Source organism: Nicotiana tomentosiformis, chromosome 1 (assembly GCF_000390325.3).
Source record: "Nicotiana tomentosiformis chromosome 1, ASM39032v3, whole genome shotgun sequence".
In the NCBI taxonomy this organism is placed as follows: domain Eukaryota; kingdom Viridiplantae; phylum Streptophyta; class Magnoliopsida; order Solanales; family Solanaceae; genus Nicotiana; species Nicotiana tomentosiformis.
The window spans coordinates 107,779,564-107,791,652 of NC_090812.1; the positions used below are offsets into that span (position 1 = coordinate 107,779,564).

General features: G+C 35.0%; 1 protein-coding gene across 1 annotated transcript; it reads left to right on the plus strand.

The window, feature by feature from the left end:
• Positions 1 to 5,619: 5,619 nt before the first annotated feature.
• On the plus strand, positions 5,620 to 6,114 carry LOC104116119 (transcriptional regulator SUPERMAN-like). Its single transcript, XM_009626913.1, has one exon. The coding sequence runs from the start codon at positions 5,620 to 5,622 to the stop codon at positions 6,112 to 6,114; it is 495 nt and encodes a 164-aa protein (XP_009625208.1).
• The last annotated feature ends 5,975 nt before the right edge of the window (positions 6,115 to 12,089 follow it).

A 12,089-nucleotide genomic window follows, 5' to 3' on the forward strand; every position in this document is an offset into this window, starting at 1 on the left:
ACTTGAAGTATTTTCATTCTTATCTATATGGATGTGTTATTTGTAGTTATCTTTTATATGACTTGATATATAAAATAAAATTTATATTGTCGGTAAATAAAAGTTAAATTCTAATAAAACTGATTATCGGCCTGCTATAACATGTTAAAATACGTAAAATGTTTCTTAGATATATAGGTCAAATCTTGTAATTGTAACTAATAATAAATCCCTATGATCATATACAGCCACATCATAAATGAATTAACTTTACAGCAGGAGGAAATGGCTTAGGTAGCGAAGGCAAAAGAAAGCTAAAGAATAAGCTTTGAAAACGTTGAGTGTACTAAATGACGGATGAATTGGTTGAGTGCAGTAGTAGTTAAGATCAGTAACGTTGTTATCGACCGCGACATTTTCCCTAAATCTTCTCATTGTCTTCACATAATCTTTTTGATTTTATGTTCTGACAAATCCCCACCTGAGCTGGTAGCCAAGACTTTGTCAAAAGATAAATCCTTGTACGATACCCTTAAAGAAAATAAATTTCTTATTTTGTTTCTTATTGAATGTTTAAATTTTGGTTTGTTATGAGAGGATTGATTTTAGTTTTGTCTCTTGTATAAAATCAAAATCGTTTTTAATAACAAAATATGTTTTTTTCGATGAACGTTACATTCTTTTGAGAGACAAATAAAGGGATGACAGGAACACAGCCCCTTTCGTTTATGTTTTTGCGTTTTGTCTTCTCATTCTTTTGAACCACTTCAATCCTTTTTGCCTCCTCAAAGTCAAGGAGAAAAACGAGTCATGGCTGTTTGGCAACATTTTTCGGAGAAATTTAGTTGTGTAACTAATTAAAAATTAAACGTTTAGAATAAGAGGTAGATTAATCATATGCATAGCTTCTTTTTCTTTAATTTAACTTGTAAATCCCGTCAAATTTTAAATAAGTAATTAAAAGTGTTTTCTTTCTAATATTTTGGTGTTTATACTTAAATGGTGGTTACAAAATTAAATTGAAAAAAGGTCGTATAATTAGGATCTCTGTTTTAAAAGGCGTTTATGGGGCGAGCTCCGGGGCGAGGCGTACCAAAAATGCCCCGGGGCGATGGTGTGGGGAGAAAGTCTCAAGAGGCGTACGTCCGGGCATTCGGGGCGTACGCCCGGGCATTCGGGACGCTTTTATTAGTAAGGAGTAAGCCCTAGAGACTTTTTCAAATTAAAACAAAATTTGTTGAATTAGTCCATCATATAATACCCAAATTCTCAAAAGTGAGTTTGGTAATTACTCAAAAGGTTTAAAAAGGAACTCAAAAGTATTAAATTTAAAAGTGAAGACCCTTTTTATTGATTTAAGCCCTAATTCATGATTTTCCCAAATTTTTATCTTGTCCGCTAGTCTGCTAATATCTCCCAAAAGTAACGAATATTATTTTTTTTTACAAATACAAAGAGAACTACATTTTTCTTCATAGCAGCAAATTCAAAGTTCAAATTACAGATTAATCATCCTTTTTGTTCCTCCATATAGAAAACTTTATTCTTTTAGACTCAAATTACCTGTGCTTGTAAGTAACGTATAATAGATTATTTTGATTAGTTTTTTTGTGGGGATGGAGCACACATATATATAGTTTTCTTCAATTTTTATGCAATTTTACCTGTTTATAAATATTAATTGTCATTATATTATTTTATAAAATATTAAAAATTAAATACCTATGGGGCTTACGCCCCGCGCCTCGGGGCTTACGCCCCACTGAGACATATTTAAAATGCCGCGCCTTACGCCCGCGCCTTTTAAAACACTTATTAGGATTAGTGAGAGCAAAGGGGGTGAGAAATTTAATAGAGAATAAAATGAAAAGTATGTAAAATTGTGCGCCATTGATTAGGCAAAAAAAAAAAAAAAAAAAATGAAAAGTGCTCGGAATTACTCGTTCAAATTAAGGTAGATATTCTGATAATGAGTCCTATAACAGATTTTCCAACAAAACTTTATGCATTACCCAAAAAGATGTGATGAATTTTAGAATTATGTAAGGGCACTTGCCTAATATTTAATACTCCAATGTATACAAGTCTTTATAAATAATCCAGGCCTGCAAGTGATTAAGAGTCTGAGATAGGAGCATATACTGCCATTATTCAAAGGAGGACCTAAGACCAAGAAATAGTCTTTATATATAACACAAGCTTTCTGTTAAGATAATGCCATATGCATGCAACCAAGTCTATGGAAAAAGGAGAAACAAAATTATAAAATATGGAAAAATATGTATCCAAACAAGACTCCTAGTCTTCTTCTAGATTAGCTTTCCTTCTATTTAATTATCTCTAAATGGAATTAAAAGTTAGGGAAACCCATGATCAGTGATGTGCATTTAGCAACAATTAACACCTCTAAATCTCCTAAACTGAGGACAGTTTTTAACTATGCAAATCTGGGGTAAGTTGGCGTCGGTTAAAATGTATTCGCACCTATATTTACACAAATTTGATTAATAAATATATAATACATGTTTTCATATATACAATTAGTGGTGGCAAAATGGATAAAAGAATGCCGTTATCACCCATATTATACATTAAAAAATGGATCGGATAAAAAACGTTTTTAAAACGGGCTGGATATGGAAAAGAATCATATTATCCATTTAAAAAAAATGGATAACTAATGGATTTAACTTGTACATTTGTAAAGCTTCAAATTGGGGTTCCTCAAGTTTTGGAGACCAGGAATTCTCCCAAAAGTGATCATATTCAATAAGTCATGGATAATATGGATATCCATATTATCTTTCGGTTAACCCATTTTTTATCCGTATAAAATATGGGTTGGATCGGATAATTTATTTTTACAATACCCATTTTCGACCCGTCTCATATCCAACCCGCCCCGCCCGTCTCCCATCCCTATACACAATTATCATTTTATAATCGTGTTATCCTTGCACAACGGCAACCATATTAATCTTCAGATGTTGGGGTCTTGGGATGAGGGAGGGGAGGCAAGAAAATGTGTACATCTTCGGTCTTCGGATGTTTCTTTGTTATGGAAATAGAATTCAGTGATTAAGGTCATGATGTAATTGTCGATTTAAGTTTTTTTTTTAATTACTGAAAACATGTTTGCTATTAGGAAAGTCATTTTCATGGAAACTAAACGATAAAATATTATTATTATTATTATTATTATTTTTATTATTGTATTTTTTTAAATTTCGACCATCCAATCATTTGTGCCAAAATTAAAGAATAAAAAGATCACTTGGTCGAACAGATATTTAGACAAGATTATTTAGAAGATTGCAGTTCATCAACTTGGATGAACTTTCATCACTAAGCTAAGTGAGATAGTTGAAATTATTATTAATCGCTTCGCCAGTAAAGTTGCCTATAATGCCTGAAAATATTTTCCGAAAAGATATTTTTTTATGTTCGGATGGTGAGTAAAAAGTATTTTTTGGAAAAATAATATTGAATATTAGAAATAATATTAGCAAATCGGGGAGTTTTTTATTTGAAAATTTAATTTTGAACACTGAAGATTACTAATAATTATATCTAAATATTAGTTGAAGCATGGTTTAGATAGTTATAAGGCAAACGACTTGAAAGAAGTTATTTTCCACCATTTGATGGTAAATGGTTAGTTGAAAAACACTTTTTATCAACCAAACATTAGAATTTCCTAAAACTGAATCTTTTTTTTTTCCCTGGTAGTTCACAAAATTGTCTCTAAAATCTTGGACGTCAAATATGGTATATTTGAATAATTTTATAGATTATAATTTTAGTTCACATACACGAGCGTCTCATTTTCTTTTTATTTCTTTCCAACACATGCCACATAGATTTAGAATCAAACTTGATTTTGATGCATCTGAGATCATAGCTTGGATCATCATTACCAGAACATTTGGCATTTCATTTTTGTTTCTCAGAAGCAGTCACTACCTAGTTAAAGAAACACGCAATTTTCGATGAAATAATTAAAGCGGGTGACATCTAGCTGTGATATATAATTGCATGATGATGGCGACAGTGATGACACATATAGATAGTGAATGTGTGTTGTCCATTTAATTAATTAATTAAACCCTAATTTAAAGGGCAAAAAATCAACTCAATGTTTTATGAACAGACAAAAAGAAATGTACAAAAACAGCATTGTTGATGGGTCAATATTAAATTTTACATCCTATCACGGCCATGGAGGAAGCATCCTTTGTCTTTCCACGGCTCTATGAGCTCAAAACAAACATTTCTTTAGCTAGGTAACGACTAAATTTATGTAAATATATACAACATATATTAATTCCTGGCTCATCTACAAACCAATATATGTAGTCTCTACTATAATTTTCAAGTTTATCTGCGTTGCAAAAGATAGAGAGTTTTAACCGAGGATGGATCTAGCCTACATATTATGTGCTCATCTGAAACTAATAGTTTTGGCTTAAGCTGTATATTTGTGTTTAAAAAATTTATTAAATAAATATAAATTATATATTTTGAACCCAATATATCAAATGCGTTGTGTTAGAATCCGAACTCAAAATCACAAACATATCCGTTTTCAACACTTTTTTTTTGTTGTAATTCCTACTAAAGGTGATGCATTATTATGTTTATTTATTTTAATGTTGGATGCAGGGTACAAAGTATAATGGGGTTAAATATAATTAGGGACGTGTCAGAGGAACTTATGAGGAAGTAACAACACGAGGTTGATTTGTTTAGTACCAACATAGCTAGTTGTATTATGAATATTAAGAAGATTTGGTTTAAGTTTCCTCCTGTCAGTCACACACCCAAGAACACTTTTCTGGCCTTATCCCTGAATAATATAAACAGATTTAAACAACTAGTAATATATGTTAGGACAAAAAAATTAGGTGTCATGCGGAAACTAGTAAAGCAAACCATGAACGACGATAAATCAGACAACAAAAGAGAAATATACCAAAAGAGACTCAAATTACGTAGTTCGATCATTTGATCTACGTTCACGGGCGGAGATGAGCAATCCACTATAATAAAAGAGAGTGCAAAATATTGAGAAAACAAAAACACAAGTGACACACTAACACTTGTCCCGTAAAGTTCTCCCCTAAACACGACTCTCAAACCCCATATGGCTACATTGTGGATGCTACTAAATGAGAAGGAAGGATCCTCAATTTATAGAAGTTCAATTTTTTTTTTACAAGAAAAGGAACTAGCCAAATATGTGAGATTTATAATTTTCTTCTGCAAAAGAAAAGCCCAGTTATAGTAAATATGTTGCTCTTTCGTTCAAGAGATAGAAAAATCAAATATGGTAAAAAAATCAGGACAATCCCTAGCCATATATAAAAGCAAAATTCCTACGCTAGTCTAAATAAAATGAAATAGTTTGTATTTAGTAAGATATCTAGAACTGGCCGGCCTGTAATAAAACTACATCTGACTTAATTCTCTAACCCTCCCCCACACTTACCCTACTTTTTTCAAAATAGGAAAGCCCTTAAATTGTCTCATCTTTTCATCATTCATTTCATTCCTTTGTGTCAATCAGATCAAACCAAACAACATAATCATATCCAAGATTCTCTCTTTTTAATGGAGTCTTTTCATAACCAAGACTACAATATGAATAACTCGTCAACTACTCATGATCAAGAAGTTGACCAGCCAAAATTAGAAAATGGAGTCGGCAGATCTTATGAGTGTGTTTTCTGCAAAAGAGGTTTCAACACAGCCCAAGCTTTAGGTGGCCATATGAATATTCATAGAAAAGACAGAATTAGAAATAGACCAATTAGTCAGAGTTCGATCATCAACTCCAACAATAAGTATGATCAAATCCAGAACCATATTGGGGCGGCAGCCCATTTAAGTTACCGGACATATTTTCCAGCCCATTCTTCTACATCCACTACTGGTCCAGTCTTGGTAGACGATTATAATAGTGGATTGCAAGATAATAACAATAATCGGCAGTGCCTGAATTTGTTTGGAGACGATTGGCGTGTGAGTTTAAGCTTGGAATTTGGTGCAGCTGGGCATGTAAGAGAAACTATGGAAAAGAATAAGGGGACAGAAGATGATTTGGATTTGGAGCTTCGATTAGGCCATGATCCTTAAATTACCAAGAGTATGAAGATTATAATATTGGAATTATTGTACAGCAACGTGTACTAAGAAGTTCATGTAGTCCAACGCCAAAGTCACTTTGATTATTACAAATGGTGTAAAGCAGATTCACTTAGGCTGGTAAGCGATCATGAGTACTACTGTTATTTGGTGTACGTATATGTTTAATTATCTGAAAATCTGCACTACCTATATATTTAGGGTTTTGTATGTTACGAATTTAGACAGTGTATTATCCGTCCGCTCCTCTATTTTTCAATAAATAAGGATTCTATTTTTTGTTTTTTCTTTTCAATTCTTTCGATGGGATCCTTCATGTGCTTCATCCGTTCTTGTTTTTCCCGATCAATTTTATTGTCTAATGAAGCTGTTAATATCTGAGGAAAATAACAAGGAGATTTAGCTAGTCCCTTTGTGTCCTCACGTTCAAGAATGTATTTTTTGCTACATTTGCATTGAAATACTAATTTGTTTTATCAGTTGATCCGAATTGTCAAAACTCGTATTTAGGTATGTAGAGGGTATAACATCTTAAATATAGGGTAGCATGTTTTAGAAGAGCATTGGAGCTAGGCATTGGCTTATCTGCATACTGAAAGTTGCTTCCTCTCTCTCTCTCTGCCTATATTCCTTCTTCCTTTTTTTCGGTTTAGAGCTTAAGTTCACTCTATATATATATCTTGTTGATCTTCTTACCCAAATCGATATTGAATTGGACATTTTCACAATGAAAAGAGATAAGACATGATGTTATTAGGGACGAAGCTACTCTCTGGTAAGGATGGTCAATTGATCACCTTTCGTCACAAAATTATACTGTATATATAAATAAAATATTAAATTTTAGAGGTATATAACATATATTGAACATCCTTTGTCATAAATTTTTTTTTTACTTCTTTCAAGTTTGAACACCCTTGGGAAAATTTCTGACTTCGCCACAATATGTTATATACTTATTTTGCTCTCCATGCAAAAGATTATATCGAAACTACTAGTGGGATTTAGCAACTCCTATATATCTACTATATATAATGACCATTGATAGGTTTATATATCCTTGATCCTATTGATCATGTCTAATGACACAGCTAGAATCGATACACAAGTTGTTACTTGGGGGTGATCACGATTATATAATTTGAAATTGGAGCTCCTGCAATAATTTTGAGGTGCTTTAATATCGTTTAGTACATTGATTTGTACTGAATGATTAATATCCATAATTTGAATTTCATTACGATTTCTTTCGAGAGAGGGAAAAAAGAAGTAACCCCTACTAAATGTTCTGCTTTGCCCTTTTATTTGAGGAGTAGGACAATTAATTTGATCAGATATTCATACTTTACTTTAAGAAGATTTTCATTGTAGAGAAACACCAAATCGCAAAAGGAAAACCGTTGGTGTAATTTACTCAATTCCCGCTCCATATATCCTAACTGCCAGATGCTAACTCCTTGCTTATATATGCTTACACAATGATAGAGATACAATATATATTGTTAAATAAGGTCGATATAGTGTTTTTCTTCTTTGGCCACAAAGCATTGATACAGTATTTTTAGTTGAGTTAATTTGTGAAATCGTCAATGGAAGATGCTATTTTCCTCTTTGGCTTCCTCGTTTTCTCTTTGGTATGCTAGTTTCCTTGGTGAACACATGCAGCTACAAGTTTGTCCATTTGATCAAGTTAATAACTTGTTAAACTGGCAATTTGATAATCAGCTACTCCTACTTTTCTTCTTAGGAGTAAAAGTGTGCAAAATCTTAGGAAAGCAGCTTATTAGAATAGCTTAACTTGTTATTTTTGAGAAGATCTCGGGTGAAACACATGCAGCTACAACTCCATTTGTTCAAGTTAAGACCTAGTAAACCGGCCATATATATATATATATATATATATATATATATATATATATATATATATATATATATGCAGCTACTTTTCTTCTATGGGTAAAAGTTCTTAGAAAAGCATCCTATACTATTAGAATCGCTTAACTTGTTATTTATGAGAAGATTAAAAAGCTGTTTGGCTTGTTTACTTGGAGAAGAAGAATGTAGTTTCTCCAGATATATATATATATATATATATATATATATATATATATATTCACGTACACCTTTTGTGTTTGGCTTATGTTCGAATATGTTTGAATTTGTCGGTATTTTTGTAACGACTCGGCCGGTCGTTTTGAGTATTACAGTCCCGTTCCCCCATTTACTGCTCAATTTATGCTTTACAGCTGTTATGTGACTTGTCGGGGTAATTGGTTCAGGTCTGGTGAGGTTTCGGAATGAATTGAGACACTTAGTCTCAAGGATGAAAAACTTAAAATAAAAAGGTTAACCGGATATTGACTTATGTGTAAACGATCACGCAATAGAGTTTTGATGATTCAAATAGCTCTGTATGGTGATTTTGATCTTAGGAGTATATCCGAAAAATTATTTGGAAGTTCGTAGCTAAATTAGGCTTGAAAAGGCGAAAATAGGAAATTTAAGTTTGGAAGTTTGACTGGAGAGTTGACCTTTTGATATCGGGGTCCGAATCCAGTTCTAAATATTTTTATAGTTGTGTTATGTCATTTATGGCTTGTGTACAAAATTTGAGATCAATCGGACTTGATTTGATAGGTTTTGGCATCGAATGTAGAAGTTGGAATTTCTTAATTTCATTAAGCTTGAATTGGGGTATGATTCGTGGTTTTAACGTTATTTGATATGATTTAAGATTTTGACTAAGTTCGTATGATGTTTTAGGACTTGTAGGTATATTTGGTTGAGGTCGTGGTCGTGTGAGTTTTGGATGGTTAACGGATTGAATTTTGGACTTGGAAGATGGCTGAAGTTACAGATTTCTGGTGTCTGGATTCCTTCTTCGCGTTCGCGATTGGAGTTCCGTGTTCGTGAAGGGTAGCTGATGGCAGGTGAAGAATTGTTCTTTGCGTTCGTAAAAGGGGAACCGCATTCGCAAAGGACTGGGTAGGTGATGCATCGCGAATGCGTGAAGGGGGGCGCGTTCGCGAAGAGAAAGAAGAGGCAGTTGGGACCCCACGCGTTTAGTCTTCGCGTTCGCAAAATGGGTACCGCGCTCGCGAAGCTTATGGTCAAATAGGCACCACGTTCGTGAGTGGAGCTTCGCAATCGCAAAGAAGCTTTTGGCAGCTGCGCAAATTTGTGCTTCGCGAACGCTAGGCATCTTCCGCGTTCGCGAAGAAGGAATCGATGGGCAGAGAGTTTAAGTTTTGAAATTTTCCATTTTTAACGATTTGGAGCTCGGGGAGAAGAGATTTTCGGGAGAATTTCAAGTGAAACAACGGGGTAAGTGTTCTTAACTCAATTTTGGTCAAATTACTGGAATCTATTGCTATTTTTAGCACTTAATTGGTGTTTTAAGTTGGAAAACATTGTGAAATCCTTAAGTTTAAATTGAACATTTGAGGGTTGAGTTGATGTCAGAATTTGATAAATTTGGTATGGTTGGACTCGTAGTTGAATGGGCGTTTATATTTTATAACTTTTGTTAGGTTCTGAGATGTGGGCCCCAATGACGATTTTTGAGTGGAATTTCGGATTATTTTGGAAAAATTAGTATTTTCATATGGAATTAATTCCTATAATTTGTATTGACTGAATCGAATTAATTGTGACTAGATTTAAGACGTTCGAAGGCCGATTCACGAGGCAAGGGCATAGTGGAATAAAGAATTACACGGTTTGAGGTAAGAAACACTTCTAAACTTGGCTATGAGGGTATGAATCCCTGAATTACGTATTATATGAATTGTTTGGAGGTGACACACATGCTAGGTGACAGGCGTGTGGGCGTGCACCATAGAAATTGTGACTTAAATAAATTTCATAGAGTTGCATAATCAAAGAATCATGTCATTATTCACATGTTCCCCACGTGTTAGAGGAATAGAGTTGAGGCTCGTATTAAAGATCATGGTTAGGCTACGTGCCGATATTTTGGGACCCACAGGGTCGTGTTGCTGTTGAATTAACTATTTTAAAATGTAAATTTCGTACTCAGTCATGTTCATCCATTTATGAGGATATTTATGGGATCGAGTTGTACACCGCAGCAAGCTTAATTGGCTTTATATTTATTATTATATGGATCGGGACTGCACGCCGCCGCAGGCCTTATAGGCTTTATTAATATGGGATCGGACTGCACGCCGCAGTAGAACATATTGGCTTTATATAGTGCTTGGGCTGAAGGAACCCCTCCAGAGCCTGCACACAACCCTAGTGAGCGCCCCCCACACACAGTGAGCGAATATGATCTTATATTTGGGATGGACTTCCCAGGGCATAGAGTTGCCTTATTTATTTATAATTGTGATGAATTCCCTAGACATTGATCTTGTCCGAATCATTTATATTTGGGGATAAATCTACCCCTAGGCTAGATTGGCCTTATACAGTACTGAGTGACTGACTGTCAGTTGATGTGTATATATATGGGATGAATCTTCCCTGGGATAGATTGGCCATATACAGTCCTGAATGATTGAGTATTTTGAGATTGTGAGCACACGAGTTTTCCACCGATGTGCAGCACATACAGTATGTACATTGGCATGTATATATAGAGATATCATATTACTCATATCATTCAGAATTGACCTATTTTACGTGTACTGAGTTTAACTGTTGAACTTAAAAGCATGCCTATATTTCTGTACTGTTATTTCTATAATGGACTGTACCTATTGAGCTCGCCACTACTTTCAGCCCAACGGTTAGTCTTGTTACTTATTAAGTTGGTTGTACTCATACTACACTCTGCACCTCGTATGCAGATCCAGGTACTTCTGGACACGACGGTTACTAGTTTTTTTAGGAGATTATCTGTTGGAGACTATCGATATATCTGTTTGACGTTCACAGACCTTGACTCTCTTTCCTTTTAGTTATTTGTACCATTCTACATTCCATACAGTATTTGTATCAGTCAGACTATGTTGTCATTTAGATGCTCATGTACTCAGTGACACTGAATTTTGGAAGTGTTTTATATCCGTATTTGTGATATTTTTTATTAAATCTAAATATTATATTTTCAAACTTAAGAGATTTTTGTGATTTATTGAGGTTATCAGCTTGCCTAGTATTGAGATAGGCGCCATCACGACATGTGAATTCTAGGTCGTGACAAGTTAGTATTAGAGCCTAGGTTGCATAGGTCTCGTGAGTCATGAGCAGGTTTAGTAAAGTCTTGCGGATCGGTACGGAAACGTCTATACTTATCTTCAAGAGGCTTCCAAACCCTTAGGAAAATTTTACTTTCTTGTATTCTGTCGTGCGAATTTGTTGATTCCGTAAACTATACTTCTGTAATTTTATTCTCTCATAGATGGTGAGGACACGCACTATCGGATCGGACGGTCAGCCATGAGTTAGGGCTGCGAGAGGCTGGGGTACTGGTAGAGGTCGAGGTGTAGCTCGCACAGCAGTTGGAGCAGCACATGTAGAACCACCGGATTCTCCAGCTTAGGAGCAGGTTCCAGACGTAGTTGATCCGGCGGTGCCAGCTCAGGCACCAGCTATGCCTATTGTGATTCCAGGCTTTCAAGAGGCTTTAGCCTAGATATTGACTGTTTGTACTGGCTTTGCTCAGGTGGTTTCGGCTCAGGCCTCACCAGCCACTTCTCAGGCCGAGGGAGGTACTCATACCCTTGTCGCCCGTACTCTAGAGTAGGTAGTGCAGGGACATCAGATACCGGGGGACTACCAGTCCAGTCGGTTGCAGTTGCTCAGGCCCAGGTGGGTCCTATTATGAATGACGAGGAGCAGAATAGATTAGAGAGGTTTGGGAGACTCCATCCTCCAATTTTCAGTAAAATTGAGTCATAGGATGCTTAGGATTTCTTGGACAGATGCCAGCGGATGCTCCGTACAGCGGGTATTCTAGAGACCAGTAGGGTCTCATTTACTACTTTTCAACTGACCGA

Bases quoted from the DNA above. Each gene is read 5' to 3' on its own strand.
- LOC104116119 (XM_009626913.1), top strand. From the start codon at position 5,620: ATGAATAACTCGTCAACTACTCATGATCAAGAAGTTGACCAGCCAAAA.